The 18,878-nt window shown below is 41.7% G+C and overlaps 1 protein-coding gene across 1 annotated transcript in view; it reads left to right on the forward strand.

Moving 5' to 3' along the window:
- The window catches only part of Antxr2 (ANTXR cell adhesion molecule 2), a 141,742-nt gene that overhangs the window by 21,940 nt on the left and 100,924 nt on the right, over positions 1 to 18,878 (forward strand). Inside the window, 2 exon segments of the mRNA NM_001398916.1 lie at positions 363 to 443; positions 18,347 to 18,407. Of these exon segments, the coding sequence (NP_001385845.1) occupies positions 363 to 443; positions 18,347 to 18,407 (142 nt within the window).

Here is an 18,878-nt window from a genome sequence, read left to right on the forward strand (position 1 = left end):
TTGTGTGAGTAAATGTCTAAAATTCCAGACTCTCCTGCTATTGGATAGCAATGGGATGTCTACACTCCTTTGGCTTTGAGGCCACTGATTTTAGTTCATTTCATGGTTGTATTTCTGGAGTGAAATTTGCCTCTTCACCACCAGTTCTAGTTCTTGAGTTTTAATTGTTTATATTTGTGTGTGTGTGTGTGTGTGTGTGTGTGTGTGTGTGTGTGATCATTAACACAAACATCACAGGATGAATGAGTTATAGGCAGTATGTTTTTGGATGAATGTCACCAAAACAATTTGCCATGTGAGTTTAAATTCATAAAGAGCTGTGTGTCTCAGCTTCCCCTTAAGTCTTCATCTTCTTTCTAAAGCTGGAAAGAATTGCTGACTCCAAGGACCAAGTTTTCCCCGTCAAAGGCGGTTTTCAAGCTCTTAAAGGGATCATCAACTCTGTAAGTATGCCCCTGAGCTCCAGAGGGCTGGCAACCTTACACGTGTTTTAAGCTGTAGGAGCAATTTCCGCAAGTGGAGCGGGTGGGCAGTATGTAGCAAAAGGAGGGTGAGCCTTGCTCGTTGCGCCAACCGGACACACGATCTGAAGTTCTTTGTTGGTGAGATTTGCCACTATCCTCCGCCTGTACTTTGTGATCCTGGGCTGGGATTTCTAGTTGAAGATTTTCGGAAATCACCTCCGACATCTCCACGGCCCTTCATCGAGGAGTTAACCATCTTCTTCTACCTTTAGAGTTTCGGCAGGCTTTATAGGAGAAACATGAAATTAAAAAAAAATGATTGGAATACGTGGTGACGGCCTCCTCCCGTCCTGTTCACTGATTAGACAGGCAACTTGATCTGGTGGCTCAGGCTGTGACTGTAGTTGTTCCTCCCGTTTCCGTGATTAATCGTTTTCCCGGGGCACATAATATCCGTGTTTGGGATTCAGCAACATCCTCCCTGGTGACTGTTAGACTCTGGGCTCTCCTGAGCAGGGTCTGGCGGGGAAGGCGAGGAATGAAATTTGGAGTCAAGCTCTAGCTCTTGCTGTTGAGGTTTATGTCTCGTTTTACTGCCTTTTGCTAGAAGCATGAGGAACAGTCGCTATTAAGTATTTATGATATTTGGTAAACATCACCCTAAACTGCAAGTGAATATATGTTCTCTAAGCAAAATCTTTCCCTTTAATCTTTAGGCACTTATAAAGGGGAGAAGCATCTCACTTCCGACATTTGGCTCGGGTATTTTAGATTTCCCCTTGAAGATCGTTCTCAGGTAGACAGGGTGAGATTTATCGGCTCTGGTTTTAGTAGTTTGGGGGCTTTACAAGAACTAATGGGGTTTTTAGAGAAGACACGACTTGGTTCAGCCACATCTCGTGGACATCTGAAATGTAAATGCAGTATAGAACAGAGATGAAATCATTACAGGATTTTTTTTTAGTAGATTATTAGTTTTGATTTTTAGGGAAAAATTGCAGTGTGAAAAACAATTAGATTTTATGGCTCAGTTCGGGGTAAATAACAGTGTGATGTAAAATTTTAAAATCCAAGGAGAGGGATGAATAATTGACTCCCAGTAAACTGATCATTGGTGTGTATTTTTTTAATAGATTTTTATTGTGCTTAGGGGTGTGGGCATAAAGATCTCTCTGGATTACTGTCTTTGGTTTTTATTTTTGTTGTTCTATGCACACGAAGATTGATTTAGTCTTCTGGATGACAGCCCAGCTTTCCAAAACTATTGTTGTGGGATTGAAATACAGTTATTTTTTCCCTCCAGGGGAACTTTAGAATGTGATTTAAGTCCGGTGCAGTTCTTGGTGGATATTAGCTTGGGTAAGTTATATGGAAAGAATCAGCAGGAATTAGAAAGAATCACATATTTTAGGCACAAAATTTGACCCTTGAGTTACATCTGGAGGATGCTGAGGGGTGCTGTGCTAGGCTAGCACAGGTTAGCTCCAGCTGTTTGTTATCCCAAGGGGTCAGGCCTCTGGGGAAACCTTATAGGACCTTCAGGTAGAAGCTCGAGTGTTTATAGGCTGTCTGGACCCACTAACGCCTAGTGTGTTCATCCAAGGCACAATAGCATGGCGTTGTGGCTCTCTTTGTAGAAATAAGTTGCAGCACAAATCCTTCATCTTATTTTTTTAAGGACAGAAGTCGCTCAGCCCCTACGAATATATAAGAACCCCTATGTTCACTTAAACTTGAATTGTATAAGTATACATTATTGCCTTATTTGGAAAACACGTTTGCTACAGCATATCTTTCACAGACTGAGGACAAACAGAAGACGTTCTTCTATTCATTATGCTTTGCCAAAAACAATGGTTGACATTGTACTGTAGAGTGTATTTAAATAAAGCCCAGCAAACGGGACCAATAAGAACGTGTAAGTCTCTCAGAAGAGTGAGAGGAGAGGAGGTGTAGCTACCTCAGGGGCGGAGAGGAGACCAAGGTTACAATTCGTGTCGGATGCTACCATGGATGCAGTGTACGCTGGCATCAAGACGAGACCGTTTAGGTATGTGATGTCAGAGACAGCGTTCCTTGGTGGGATTTGACCTGGGCTCTGACAACAGGAGTAGCTGTAACTCTGAACAAAGCTGGCATGATGGGAGGAGTGGTCTGAGCTCAGTAATTTGGAGAATACACATCTCCAGGAAACATGGATTAACAGTATGAATGTTTACACAGATTTGGATGGGTTTCATTTCACAAGTGAAACGGAAGGTTGTTTTAGAACCCGGGGTCTGCTGAATGGTCACGAAGGTTCAGGCAGGACCTCCAACAGTAATGGGTAGGGTGAATTCTAGAAAGGGGTCATGTGCTTGCACTCTCTTAAAGCTGTCCTTGTGAGGGATGGTGAAAGAGTGGGGACAGTCTGATGTTGCAGTAGGAGGAGCCGGCATAACTTCCCCCCTGTTGCAGTGAAGCCCACGTAGTCAATCACGTGTTCTGATTGATCCTGAGTTTTAAACTTTGCCTGTGGAATGGAAGTGATGAGTTGTAGCTCATTAAATGATTAAGTAGTTTGGAGAGCAGATAGACTGGGATTAAAGACATTTATTGGGAAGCTAGGGAGCCACGATCTACAACCATCGAAGATGGAGCGATTGATCTGTCTCTGAGGCAACCCATAAGGAAAGATGTTCAGCAGTGCGTATGCCAAAGTCTTAGGGACTAGTTTATAGTTACGGCTACTCCTGTTGTCAGAGCTCAGTTCAAATCCCACCAAGGAAAGCTTTCTCTGACATAATTACATGAGGATTGGATTCAGCAACATAACACCATAACCAGGATTTCTAGATGGTGTGTTAGTCAGCGTGAAGTGTTTGGCCAACACAGCTTGCGAATCTTCAGCTCATGGGATTAGGACTCAGTTTCATCCTGGGTAATGAGAGCTGAAGTTTCTATTTCAAAGTTATACGGAATTTCAGGACCCCACAGTCACAAAAGGGACACAGTTTCGTTTGAGGAAGCTTCATTGCTACTTAGAGCCAGGTATCATAAGGAAAGAATATACTCCTTTGAAGGTAGGGACTCTCAGAGTCCCCAAGGGTTGGTTTCTTTTTAGCATGTTCAGAATAAAACCAAATCAAGGAAGCACCTAACAGATGGTCTTCCCTGGTCAGAATGAAGTCAAGAATAATTTTTAATTCATGCTGCGTGGGCTCCCAGGAATAGCGACCCTTCCAATGCTGTCATCACGGTGTCTGTGCTAGATTGCTAGTAAATTGATAAATATGGATAGGGTAAAAGCTAACAAAACATGACAGGCCACTGATTCATAGGACTAGAGAAGCAGAAAGAGAGTCAAATGTGGTATCCTATCGGCATTTGACTCCAAAGATGGGTAACTAGCTGAAGGCAGAGTGGAAACTTCTTATACAGAGGGGGCAGAAGTTTACTTAACCAAACAAAAGACATGGGCAGAGAGAGGGATCCAACTGACCTCGAGAAAGGAGATCCAAGTGTGGATGTTCCTTAGAAAATGGCAGGACAAGTTAAATGTTAAGGTTGGGAAATTTGAAAATTGAGTCATTCCACCCTTTGGTTACTTCTTCCCCCCTACATCAACCACAAACACAAACACATGATTCTTTTGTTTTTAACTTAAGGTTGTTTAAAAAAAATCATAGTCATTAAAATTGGTTTGGTCTCTTGAGGAAGTGATTGCAAGATTTGTACTTGAAGATGAAATTTTATTTGAACTACCAAAAGTCAGTCTGGCATGTGAGTACACCTCATAGTTCAAGGCTGATGATTCATTATGTGTTGCTGGGGAAGAAAAGATATAGATAATAAAACAAATCCACAGATTGAAACTCACAGCATAGAGAAAAATATAAAAATTCTTCGTGGAAACTCCCTTGGTTTTACTTTTCAAAATAGGATCATGGATGCTTCCCTACTTGGAATTGTTTGCACGCGTTTCGTTTCAGTAAGAGTCACTTGGAAAAGATTAAAGGGATGGATCCAGTGCAAAGCTAGCTTCCTAGAATAACTGTGTTCCACCACTCATGTGCACTGCATTCAGGACGACTGTGATTAAAGAGAATTTGTTTGGAAAAAGACTGAACGTAAAGGCAATGGTCCGGGGCAGGATATTGCAAAGATGTTTTCTAAGAGAAACTATACAGCTTAGATTTAAATACCACTTCATTCATAGTGTTGGGAATATGAAGATTGGCGTTGGGAGCCAAACTGTTCTTAGTAATGTTCGTTCCTCAGTCTTTACAGCTGTAAAGATTGAGGAAAGATGAAACCAAGCTGACAAGTTTTATTCAAAACTGGAAATGGAATTTCGGGATGCTGGTCAGTAAGCTTGTTGGGAAGTAACTGGTTTTGACAGCGCCAGGATCACAGGTCCTGGATCGGAACACTGTCCTAGTTAATTGAGGTATTCTGTCGGTATTATTTAGGTCAGATATTCACCTTTGTCCGAGTGGCCTGAAGTTTAGGTTAATAGGGAGCTATCATGATCACTAAATTCACTAAGGGCTATTTGCAAGAGTAGACAATTTCTCCAGTAGAAAGGAGGCATTGTCCACAGAAAAGAAAGATGAAAAAAATGTTCTGGGTAAGAAAAAAAATCAGTAAACAGCACAGACTTCTGTAATATTTGGACATATTTAAGTTGTTCGAAGATACTCTAGACAAGACAACACAGTTCTCCTAAGTTCTCTCTACCCAACGAGGAAAATGAAGAAATTGAAGTGTCCACTTTATGAAACACTCTTTTGTACTTTGATGCACAATACGTACATTTAACATTTTCTTTAAGAAAAACCTTGGTTGGAATTTCATTTTTTTTTTTTAGAAATTAAATCCACGCTGAATAATTAACTAATTGCGGCTTTATGATAGTCCGGGAGAGAACTAAACTCATGGCATTAGGTAATCCTAACAGAATCAGACACCAATCTGTTTGCTAACACGAACGTGCAAGCACTGGTTACACGTTGTATAGTTGTGTATGCTTGTCTGTGTGTATCCTTGCTTGTGTGTGTGAGTGTGCGTGGGCCTGCAGAAGTCAGATGACACCACGAGTGTTGGGTTTGACTCAGTGTCCCTCTTCAGCCTAGAAGTTCAAGTCAACTGGGACACATGGTCAGGGAGCTCCAGGAATCCCCCTGTCTCTGCCTTGCATCTCACCATGTTTTTATTAAGAACACATACCACCATAGCGCTTGGCTTTTTATACGGGCTCTGCGACCAGCTCAGATTCTTAAGCTTGCAAAACCTTCTCCTCAGGCCCGGGGTCCATTAGTTTATGAGAGAAGATTAGTTTACTGAGTAGAAGGTCCGGGGGCAAAAGGGAAGGCAGAGAAAGTGACTAAAATCTACAGGCAATCAGTGCACTATGGAGTATAAACTATAGTGCCAAGTGGGATCTCTTAGTTATATCTTGTTTTCCCCCAAATCTGATTGTTTTTCCACGTGTGTGTGTGTGTGTGTGTGTGTGTGTGCGCGCGCGCGCGCGCATATGTACGCATGCATGTATATGCATGTGAGTATGTAGTTTTCCATGTGCATGTGCACCTGTGTATTTGTGCATGCATGTGTGTCTCTGTGTGCATTTCGATGCTAAGGATGTTTTTTTAAGCCCAGCCCTCTCAAACATTTCCAAGTGTTCTACCACTGAGCTGCGTCCCAAGCCTCATCCTAGTTTTTGAAAGTAGCGCTCACTGAGCCCTCAATATGACACTTTTTCTGTGTTCTAGATACAAAGATGGGCCTGCCCCTCAGACTTGTCCAACCTCACCGTTTTACTTGAGAAGTAGGAAGTGCTAACGATATGATTCTTCAAGCACTGTTTCTTAGGAAAACGCTTTATTTACCGGTTTTATGTTTGTGTAAACTCAGGTGGAAGGGATAGAGAGAACACTTTCAGCGAATAAAACCTGGAAGTGGGCAGTTCTGGGTACAAAGAAATAACAGGTGCATCACTGTGGAAATGGGCTACGAGTCGGTTTCTTTAGGTTCTGAAGTTGATAGTCCAGCTACCGATACCCGTCTCATGATTTCAAAGCACAAGTGATAGGAAGCCTGTGGATGTACTAAGGTAGGATTCGGTGATGATTCTGTGTTGGTATGTTAAGTCGCAGAAAGAGAAATGAAGTAAAAGAGTGTTGTGGTATAATAAAAAGAAAAGCGGCAGAAATGGTTCCTGGGAGTTCCCACTCTGGCTACGAGCGCTCTAGCTGTTTCTCTGTCAGCCACTTTCACACTGTCCCCTTGACCGGTTGTTGCCATGCCTGACACACTCATTGAGTTCCTTGGACCGTGTTGCATGCCACGCTAGCCCCAAGCATTCTATAGCCTAGCACGGCTCCTGTCACGGACTCTGCTCACACTCCCCACAACCCAATGAAATCATGACTCCGAAACCTATAACCCCATAATCAGATTTATGTGTTAAATTCTCAATATACAATACATCCACACAATAAACTTACAACCGATTAATAAGGATATAAACCGCCCACCTAGATAAGATGTAATTTGCTCATCTAGACACACAAAATCTTGTACACATCCATCCCTTAATAGTCACAACAACCTGTAAATGTGTACAGAGAAATCCTAACATCAGCCGCCATGTTCTCTTGACTGCTCCCTCTCCTCTCGAAAACTTTTCTCCTGCCCATCCTTCCTTCTCGTCCAATGACAGGCCTCATTCTATCCTGTACCTGCCTTCACTTGCATAATGACATCGACCTACAAAAGACAACCTTGTTTCAAAGTCCGCTCCCTTTTCCGTGCCTTGGTGAGATGGGTAGTCCTAGGAAGTGCTTTGGTACAAAGCCCTAGCTATGTGTCCCAGAGAAGCCTCATGTCTCTTGGCCTTTGGCGTCTGGCCTCATGCTAACTTACAGTTGCTTTAGCTGTAACTAGGACACTGGTAGGGTTCCCAGAGCACCTACAGAAGTGTCTATGTCTTTAGGTTCCAGAACAAATAACTGCACTAGAGACCATGGTTAGAAATAGAAATGGTGACTGCTTAAATGCATGCTGGAGTGGGTTAGTGAGCAGGGGAGAAAAACCCCTCAAAGTGTTGGCTCTTCGGGGCATGGCCCCTTATAGTACATTTACATTACACCAGCTCTCCTAAGGCTGCCCCCTGCCTCATATTCTGTTCCTGCCATGAAGTCCAGCCTCCTGGACAACCAGGCTCTTTGATCCCACTCTTGGATCTCCAGTCTCCAGTCCTTACTTTCCAACAGTGAAGAATCAGAACTGTGGGCATACGTCATTCTCAGTTGAGAACAGTGAAAGGCAGGGATTCTAACCTAGATTTCCCAGATAAAAATTACTTAGCGTTTTATCTCTTAGGCCTTTGTGACTGGCTAACTTGTTAGAGAAGAGAGAATCCGCACTGAGGAACAGGATAGAGGGTTGTATGCTCTGCTGAGGAGTGATGGATATTCGCAAGAACCTGGTGTCTTTAAAACACCCAATGCATGTGGTGGTGAAGAACATTGCTTTTTATTGAAATATTACCTCTTAGAGAAAATATAATTGGTAGGGATGCCTGGAAACCATAGAGAAAACATCAGTCACATATCCGGATCCTAAAACCACAAGGACAGAAGGGAGGAGCATAAGTGAGCTTGTCCACTTGTGTGACTGCTTGCCCTGTGCACACGGATTGCTACCTATCAAAGCTTCACATTGCTGGGACTTTAAAACCGCTACCACTCAGTGATATTTATTCCCTCTTGCAAGATTTGGTTTTAACCTTTAGTATTTGGGATCCAGCCTTATACCTTCCTTCTGCTCAGCAAGTCAGAAGGTTAAAATGCTTGCTGTTATAAGCTCTGTTATTACCCTTTTCTGATACTTGGTGGCATGTGTTTGCCAGGAGTAGTGGTCAGTCGGTTGTGATCATCCTCTGTCAGTGAGTTCTATGCAAATCAGCTAGATGATTATTTTTAGGGTGTTTTTTTTAAAAGATATAGTTATGTATTTTATGTATAGAGTACACTGTAGCTTCAGGCACACCAGAAGAGGGCATCAGACCCCATTATAGATGGTTGTGAGCCACCATGTGGCTGCTGGGAATTGAACTCAGGTCCTCTGGAAGAGCAGTCAGTGCTCTTAACCTCTGAGCCATCTCTCCAGCCCCTATTTTTAGGGTGTTTAATAGAAGTATGAGCATGTTGGAGAATGCGGGTCATATGTGAATTTAGATCTAAGGGAACAGTTTGGGCAGGGAAAAATCTGATTATGTGGACATGATATTTTAAAATATGGGGATGGAGAAATGGCGTAATCAAGATGGTTAAGAGTGTTTGCTGTTCTTTCAGAGGACTAGGATTTGGTTCCTGGCATCCATATTTAGCAACTCAGTATTGCCGGTAACTACAGCTCCAGGAGATCTCATACCCTCTTCTGGCCTCTGAGGGTACCCCCGTATGTGTGTATGTACACACCATAGCTCCCCTACGCCCAGACACACACACGGACAAACACATGAACACATACATACACATGCACACACCATGCACACGTTATTAGAAAAATTAGCTCAGAAAACTGAGCCTGGTGGTACGTTCTTGTAATTCCACCCCTTGGGCATTGGTCTGCAATACTCAGGAGTTCAAGGTCATTCTCAGGAGTTCAAGGTCATTCTCGGCTTCATAGCCTAGCTTGGGCTTCAGGAGACACTGTTTCAAGACAAACAAAACAAACAACAAACGAACAAGCAGCAAACATAGCATCAAAACAAAACACTACAGAAAACTCTGCAAATAGGATTTAATACCCTTTCTCTTTTTATACATCCTACCTTAAAGACTCTCTTCAAAAGATAGCATTAGACTAAATGCATGATTTTTTAATGTTGCTATTTTATTCTTTTTTTTTTTGGTCTTTGATTTATTATTTTGCATTTGAGCCCATGACTCATGAGTACTACTGAGTAGAAATTTGAATCCGTACAAATAAATTTTCACTACATATGACTTCAAATGACTTGAATATTTCCAGGAACACAGCGCCATATTCTGTGCTGGCTACTTATACGTCAGCTTGATATAAACTGGAGTCACCTGGGAAGAACTAACCTTGATTGACAAGATGCCTCCATCAGACTGCCTGATTGATAAGATGCCTCCATCAGACTGGCCTAGGGAAAACCGGGGAGGCATCTCGGTCTCTGCATGCTGCAATCTTGGGGACTTTCTGCATTATGATTAATTTTATGTCTTTTTAGGAAAATCCTAAAATTTACTTTATCTGGCCACTATTTAGCAGTCTTCCCCATGCCATGAAGATCATTAAGCACAGGTACGCACAGAGCCAGATGAAGCCATTACTCTAGGAATCTGCTTGGGGTATCTGTCCCTCAGCAAACCCAAGCAGTATAATTGATGCAGGGTAAACAGAAGCAATCAACAAACTCTGACTGGCCAGGAGAGTAGGTTATAGATGGAAGGTCCTGCTCAATTATAGGCTTGGAGCCCTCTGAAATGCAGTTCAAAGATAAGGGGTTGTTATACAAGGTACACCCCTGGAGGAATAAAACTCGGGAAATGAGATAGATGGACTAAATAAACCTTTCCTATTTTATAGCATAGACGATGAAACTTATAGTAATGGGGTTAGGTACAAGTATTTGCTATTTATAAAAAGACTGGTTTAGGTGTTTTCTGCTTTTGCTTAAAAACTGCAAACGCTGGCAGCCTAAAAGAAGACTGTCATACAATGAATGTATTGGTTTCTGGAGACATTCTTTAGATTCTTTAAATCAGAGTTCTAGGTCTAATGATGAGAGTAAAATCTGTTCTGCTTGTATTTTCTAGTTGGAACTGATCTTGTAACCCTGGACATGTAACGAAAAACCAAACACATAGCCTGTACCACTTGGATAATCATTTGTCTGTGTTTGCCCTGGTTGTTAGTAAGAGCTGCAGAAGAGGCCTGATTGCTAGCCATTCAGAACTGCTAAATTCCCCTGACTCCCGCCCTCTCCTTGTTGACTCCTTATCTCCTTTGCCTACCCCTGTCAGCAAGGACCCTAAGCCTCTAGGTGAGCAAGCTCCTCCCACCCACCCCACCCCCTCTACCTCCTGCAGCTGTTCTTAGTACAGCAATGGAGAGCAAACTGGGAAACTCTGTATTCATTTACTTGTCTCAGAGCCAGAACGCCAGTGCTTTTTATTGGGAAAGTCCTGGAACTCCATGCCCAGCAATGTATTTGCTTTTGGTCAAGCTTATTTAATATTAATCAAGCAAGTGATACTTACAACAAATTATTGTATACACTTTTTTACATTAGGTCACAGTTTAAACATAGGGTAATCCTGTTTGTTTAAAATTATTTGGCACATTTTTATGGAATAGGCTATTTAGAAACAGGAAAAATATATGGGCTTTTAAATCTGCTCATATTGGTTTTTTGAGAGGTGGTGATTTTTTTTAATTCCCAAACTGGATATTTGATTTTCAAATCATAATGTACAGAGCCATTTCTTACATTGTTATCCTGTTTTGAAGACACCACAGGTTGTAAGTAACGATTTGACTTCATGCTCCGTATTAATTTATTTCATGCTTAATCTTTATCTTGGGTATCTATCCCAAGTATAGCTTGTCACGAACAGCCCAATGTTGTCCTAAATACCAGAAAAAACCAACTACATCATATATAGTTTTCAGCTCATAATATGGTCTTTGCTTTATGTGTGTCCTACCAGATACTACAACATACCTCTAATATATAGACTTGTTCAGGGAGTTAAATGATCTTAATCAAAATATGCAGAACGTCATATATACAAGACATATTTTGGATATGTCATAAGAGCTATTTTTTCCCTCTGAAAGTGACTGTCGCTTGGCAACAGTGTCATCATGTTTGGCTATTTTGGGTTATTAATCGGTGGCTATAAAGGCCTGAGTGTCAATAGGATACGAGATAATGTGCTCATTGTGGGCAGTGGAGTTCCTGGAATGGCTGGGCTCTGACTAAGGCCTGGTTCCCAACCTTCGGTTCTGTGCCAGCTCTACTCTCAGGGAACATGTCTGCCCCTTGGTAGCTAGGGAAGAACCTGGCCTATATTAAAAGTCTGCAACCTGACAGTGCATGAGGAGGAAAGGAAGTTTAATCCAAATTAATTTGGAACCTGCCTGTAGTGCCCAGGGAGAAAGATCATTCCGACAGATACTTCATCCAAATTGGGTCACTGAGAAGGGACAGTAGTGTCATTTGCTTTCATGTTCTGCCAAACATCTACACCCTCAAGGAGGCCAGCGGGTGGCTTCCACAGCTGTCTCACCGCACTGCATCTGGCCTTGTTACTCACCCTGAGCAGGGAGTGAACAGCCTTACCTGATTCTTCCATTTGACCTCCTCAAACAGAGAAATTCCATAAAATTAATGTTTGCAATTTCGCAAGCTATGGATAGCATTCCGACTTTTGAATTGTATGAGTAGTGTATTGAATTTTTATGAAGCTAGTTAGAATCAACAGAAAATCAGCAATTATCATTTGTAAGGGACATTGTAAGCAGTCCATCAGCAATTTACATCTCTCATCCATCCATCCATCCATCCATCCATCCATCCACCCATCCATCCACCCACCTATCCATCCACCCACCCATCTATCCATCCATCATCCATCCATCCATCCATCCATCCATCTATCTATCTATCCATCCATCCATCATCCATCCATCCATCCATCCATCCATCCATCCATCCATCCATCCATCTATCTATCTATCTATCTATCTATCTATCTATCTATCTATCTATCTATCTATCTATCTATCTGGTTTCTCAAGATAGGACTTCTCTGTGTAGCCATGGACCAGTTATTCTGGACCAGGCTGACCTAAACCTCAGAGATGCCTCCTTTGCCTCTCAAGTACAAATGTCTCTCTGGTATGTAGCCCTGGAGTCCTTCATGCCATATATCCAGGAGTGGTGTGTCTGGGTCATGTAGTAGTTCTGTGTTTAGTGTGTCTTCTTAAGAACACATTTTAACTTGTTACACGTGTGCACGTATACGCAATCATGCATGCATGTGCGCACACATGTGTATTTGTGCGTGCAGGTGTGTGGTATCTAGGACATAGAGCGGAAAGAAGCTGGGTTCTGAGACCAGCAAGGAAATATACAGCAGCAGTAATGACAGCGGCAGGGCAGATGCGCTTGACTGCAAGAGTGAAGGGACAGTTAGGCAGCAGGCACTGGTTCTTTCTTTCCATCCTCTCTATTGTGTGTTCCCTGTGTGCTTGATGACAGCCATTCTAACTGGAGTGGGATGGAATTTAAACTGCTTTTAATTTGTGCTTCCCTAATGGCTAAGGATGTTGAGTACTTTTCACATTTATTAGCCACTCGTATGTTCCTACGGAGGACTGTTTATTCCGTCCAGGAGCCCATTCATTGATTGAATGAGCTGATTTTATTGGTGCTCAAGTTTTAAATTCTTTATATAGACTGGATATTAAACCCATGTGAGCTGTGTAGTTTATGAAGATTTTTCTCATTCTGGTGATGCTTTCCTGGGATGTGCAGATGCTTTTTAATTTTTTAGAATCCCATTTGCCAATTCTTGGAGTTCTTTTCTATGCTGTTAGATTATTTTTCAGAGGGAACTTGCCTGGGCCTACGTCTTAAGGTTCTTCTTCTTTTTTTTTTTTTTTTCGGAGCTGGGGACCAAACCCAGGTCCTTACGCTTGCTAGGCAAGCGCTCTACCACTGAGCTAAAATCCCAACCCCTGTCTTAAGGTTCTTTATCGGTGTTTTCCTCTAGCAGTTTCAGGCATTCAGGCATTAAAGTCCATGATTAATTTTGAATTTATGTTTGTGCAGTGTGAGAGATATGGACTGAGTCTCATTCCCTGATAGGGATAGATAATAAGGTAGATATTTGGTTTTTCCAGCACCATTTATTGACGGGTGCCATTTTTCCAAAATATATATATTTTAATATCTTTGTCAAAAATTCGATGACTGCAGCCAGCTCTGCAGAATGTCTGTGCTGTCCTGGCCTTCTTGCATATTTGTCTTTCTTTTCATGGTACTACGATGCAGCTTTAGCTCCTAAGGCACTGTAGTACATTGGAGTGTTGAGACAGAGCATCGGGGTACTGCCATGGTTACTTTGTGCATTAAGCATTGTTCTCAATAGTCAGGGATTATTCTAGATCGTTCCATAGGAATTCTGGAATTAATTTTTCTATTTTTGTGAAGAATTTTATTGGGATTTTGATGGGGTTTGCAGTTAATCTGCAGATCGCTTTTGGCTGCATGAACGGAAGTCTTCACAATGTCTACTTCCTTTCCGTGAACATAGGAGCCCTGGGAAGTGTCTTCTTCAGTTTCTTCCATGGCCGTCTTAATAATTTTAACATAGAGGTCTTCACCTCTTTTGTTAGGTTTATTTCCAACATTTTGCTTTCCTTGAAACTATTGTGAATGTTCTATTTTCCTTGTCTCATTCCTGGGAATGCTTTTATTGGCACATGGAAAGGCTGCCGAGGAGTCTGTGTTCCGTTGATACCATGAGACTTTTCTGCAAGTGTTTATAATATCTAAGTGTTTCCTGTTAAAGTCGCTAGGCTGTCATATCTACAGGATCATGTCATCTGCAAATAGAATACCCCGGTTTCTTCCTCTCCTGTTTGTATTCCATTTTTTTTCTCGCTCTCACATTATTGATCTAGTTCAGACTTAGAGTACTGTATCGAACAAAAACACTGAGAATGGACACTTGTCTCATCATTCTGATGTTGGGGAAAGTGTTTTCTGTTTTTCTCCACTTAGTATCATATTGTCTGGAAAATTATTGTACATAATCTTTAGTATATGTGAGTCTATCTTTTTTATTCCTGTTTTTAAGAGCTTTTATCAAGCTGGAAGATGAACTTTGTCAAGGCTTTTCTATATCTACTGAGACATTGATATAGTCTCAAAAGTAGTTTTGCCTTTTAAGTCTCTCTGTGTTTCATTAATTTATTGAACCAATCTTGTATTTCTCACCTGGGGTAAGACTGGCTCGGTCATAATACATTTGTGGGTTTTTTTTTTTTGTGATAATTTAAAAAAAGTATTTACTTTTGTTTCATACATATGAATGTGTACCTGCATATGTAACATGTGCATATCTGGTGCCGGCAGCTGCTAGAAGAGGGCCTCCTCTTCCCTGGAAGGAGTGTTATAGACGCTTGTGAGCCAACATGTAGGTGCTGGGAAACTGGGTCCTCTGTTAGAGCAGAAAGTGCTCCAACAGCCACTGGGACATCTCCCCAGCCTCATATGTGTGATTCTAAAACTATTCACAGGAGTATGGTTGTAAGAATTTTGTTAGTGTTCACCAGAGAAATGGGTCTACAGACCTCTGTGTCTGTCTGTCTGTCTGTCTGTCTGTCTGCCTGCCTGCCTGTCTTTTCTGTCTCTGTCTGTCTGTCTATCTGTCTGTCTGTCTGTTTCTTCTGTCTCTGTCTGTCTGTCTATCTGTCTCTTCTGTCTCTGTCTCTTCTGTGTCTGTCTGTCTGTCTGTCTGCTTCTTCTGTCTCTGTCTGTCTGTCTGTCTCTCTCTGTGTATGTGTATGTGTTTTATGGTCTCAGAGCAATACTGACTTTGGAGAGTGAATTTGGCACTTTGCTTTCTCTTTCTTTTCACTGAACATTTTTAGGAGTGGGTTTTTGATTTCGATGTCTTCAATCAGTAGTTGAAGAATTGTGTCGAAGGGGTCCCGATGCTCTGCCTTTTCGTATTTATTGCGTCTCTGTGCCGTGTATCAGTTGTACTTGGAGATGTTCCGATTGGGCGTTGTATTTTGGGGGTCTCAACTTTCCAGTTGCATGGTTTCCCTTCTTTTCATAGCAGTGCCAGGGCTGCTCACGCTTTTGCAGTCTGTTTGTGTAGACTCCCTCACCCTTCTGAGCGCTACAGTTCCCACTGCTCTCTAAGGTACTCAATGTTTTCTCTTGGTGTTTCCCAGATCCACCAGGGATGGGAAAAGCTACACACTGAGATCTGTACAAGTGGGATGATCTCCTAAACATTTTATCTACCCTCCACCCCCTGGGTGGCTGTAGGGGACCAGAGGAGCTTTTAGGGTTTTAGGTTCTACAACAATGACTAGCGGGTAATTGGTCCCAGTGGTGGGTTGTTTCCACTGCGCTTCTAGGCTCCAAGGGACCCAAATTCGGAGTATTTGTAACTAATTAGACCTGATCCAGGAAGCCAAGAGGGGCAGCTACCTCTCCTCAGCGCTCTACTTCCTAAGCCCAGCTTCCTGCTGTACTGTTTTTTGGCTTTGGGGCTTCTAGTCCTCCAGCTGCCTACAACCCCATCCAAAAGCTGTACTTCCCCTGGGATTAAATTCCAACAGCAGATTAAATTCCAACTCCCTGTCCTGTGAGTGTTCCCCATCCTCGGTCCCTACAGAGAGTTTTCTTTCAAATATTAGCTTTCTCTCAAGATGCTGCCTGGCCCACCACCTTCTCTCTGAATCACACCGAGTGCAAGAGTAATGATTCTGTGTCTCTGTGGAATCATCTGCCGGAGGAATTGCTGTCTCATCGAAATCATCTTGATTTTTAGGCCTGCACATGTTGGAATCCAAGTTGCGTTTCCCCAGGGCCCCGAGTCTCATGCTTTGGAGAAACTTCTGCCTTTCCTCTCTCCGTCCCCACCAGGCATCTCTGTGACTGCAGGGTGTAGTCTGAGTATTTTCCACGAGCCACTGCGTTTTTATCTATACTTTTTAGATATCCCATCCACAGTCTTGAAGGTTCCCTGCTTTCTTGTTCTCTTCCTTTCTTTGGAACAGAGCTAGTGTTTTCCCTATCCTGCTTCTTCTTTACTAGCTCATGCAGAAGCAACTTTTAGTTGACCACCTTACCCAAAAGATCTCCATTTTAACATCTTTGAGCTTCTCATTGGTCGCTTCTTTTACAGTGGATCTTTTAAAAATGAACCATTATGCTTTAATTGTGATTACCGATTAAAGTATTACATGTAAACTACATCCCAACATTAAATTTGGTGTCTGGTTATTGCCGTCTTAGTATAGAATATGGTAATTTCTAGATGAGGAAAACAAATTTACAAGTCATTTTTATTTCTAAATCTGTACTAACTCTTTCATTCTTGTCTACTGGCCCCTTGTCTGACTGTTCGCCATTTGGAAGTGATCTTGGTAAACTTTGTTTCAAATTATTATATCATCCCGAGTTTGTAAAATTCACAATTTACAGAAGGGCTCTTTCTTAAAAGCTGTCTTGACTTTATATGTGTACTAATGTGGCTTGATGACTAGGGAAACCTTTTTAGCGTTATTTCTAGTTTATTTTTTTCAACCTAAACCGTTTTTGGTTACATTATATGTACAAAGCAGTATGTTCATCCTGGGGTGGTTCTGCTCTGGAATCTGATTGATTGATTGATTGATTGATTTTTAATATCTTCTCATGGATGAAGCAAGTTCCATTCTCCACATAAGGTTCAAGGTCTGGAGAAGGGAGGCAGTATTCAGCAAATTCAACTGAGTTCTGTTACATGCTGTTGCCAACTTTATTTTTTTAAACTATATCAAACGGGTCCTTTTATATTAGTTGGAATGTTTTTACTTTGGTCTTAACCCACAAAAGTTTTCTCCTTTAGAGTCTGTTATCCAAATTCTGTGAAAATATTTAAAGGTGTTATTCACTAGAAATTCCACCCCTCCACGGTGGGCATATTGGATTTTATCTTTGGTGCCCAGTGTTGTTATCCAAGAGTTTTGGTAGCTTTCTTTCAAATATAAAATCTTGTGAGGTTTGTAATCACCGAAGACTCAGTCCAATTGTTATGTGAAAAGTTGTAGTCATTGGGAAAAAAACTTCCAAAAGTTCAAATGAATGTCTCCTATTCAGATGCACATTCAACCCGGATAGGTCCGTGATTTTACAGGTTTTAGATGCTGAGTGTCTGTATTTCCTCTGTAATTAAAACACACAGGAAAGGTTTGCATTTTTTTTTTTTTTTTTTTTTTTGCTGCGGGCCTTCCGTCCTGTCTGGTTACAAGAAGGGGATGTGACCACCACTGCACTTCGTCTGTCTTCAAGTTCCACGAAGAGCGCGGAATGCTGATCACAGGCCATCTGGACTTTGTCTGACTTTGATAACGCAGCGCAGAGGAGTTCTAAAAATAGAGGCAGAACTCTGGTGACCGACCGTCAGGCACAGCTTACTTCATTGTTTCTCAGTTGTAGCTTTGCGCCTTGTGCCATAGTTTCTGTGTCTCGGAGCGCCTTAAGTGGAGCGGTTCTGATTCAGTGCTTTGCGCATGCTTGAACCCAGACCGCGTTGGAGAATAATTGTTTAGCTTTCACAAGGGATCTGCGTTCTGCAAGTGTGATGTTTGATACAGGCGAGGAAGTTGTGTCCCCTAGGAGTTATGCTTGGGAAATGGACTAGGAACACATTGTCAAATAAAGAAGCTGTTACGGTTGGGTTGGTGATCTTTGAACTTCCAAACGGAAAGCATAACAAACAGCGGTTTGATTTGCTGTCTTGTTTTGGCCGGACTGGGAAGGATAGCGTTGGTTTTGATAGGAGGAAATTTTAGTTCTGTTCATACTCAAGGCTATAGGACTCTGAGACAGTGTTCAGCTTTTATGTGTTTGTCTGGATTTACTTTGATAAAATAGGGATTTTGCCATGTACAATGTTAGATTAGATCCTGAGACAACATGAGTGCTTACACAGAGTTTTGTAGCTCTGTGGGTAGTGACGAATTGACTTTTGTCTGACATATTTTGCTATAGGGAGCTGACCTCGAGTAACTGCAGGATTCACATTCGTCTCCTAGCTTATTCTTACATTTTTGTTTATCTTTTTCAGATACTAGCTCAATCATGTACCGAAATCCTGGAATTGAGTCCTTCAAGTGTCTGTGTAGGGGGTAAGTGTTTAGAATTTAAAAATACCATGTAAGAAATTATTTTTCTCCCCCGCCTCAGCTAAAAGATATGATTTGAAACTCACGTTGGAAGGAGAATAGCAAAATTAACTTTTTTTTTTTGGCATCTTTGTGTGTGTGTGTGTGTGTGTGTGTGTGTGTGTGTGTGTGTGTGAAAGAGAGAGAATTTTTAACTAATTCCTTGAAATATTTCTATTTTAAATTCAAATTTTTTTTGAGATTCGAATGTTATTTTAAATAATGAGCATATTGTGTGACAGGCTTTTTACCATGTTCTGTGGATTCAGTTCGTGTCTGAGACCTTTTCTATGGCAAAGGAAATAACATATAGAACCCTTTACCTGATTGGGTGGTATCTGAAACTGTGGAGCTCCATGCTCTAATGACCTGGTTGTGTTCTCGTAGCTGCCAGCTCCAGGCACAGACGGAAGTGATTTAGGGGCCGAGTGCAGG

This window comes from Rattus norvegicus, chromosome 14 (genome assembly GCF_021556685.1).
Source record: "Rattus norvegicus strain SHRSP/BbbUtx chromosome 14, alternate assembly SHRSP_T2T, whole genome shotgun sequence".
Classification (NCBI taxonomy): Eukaryota; Metazoa; Chordata; class Mammalia; order Rodentia; family Muridae; genus Rattus; species Rattus norvegicus.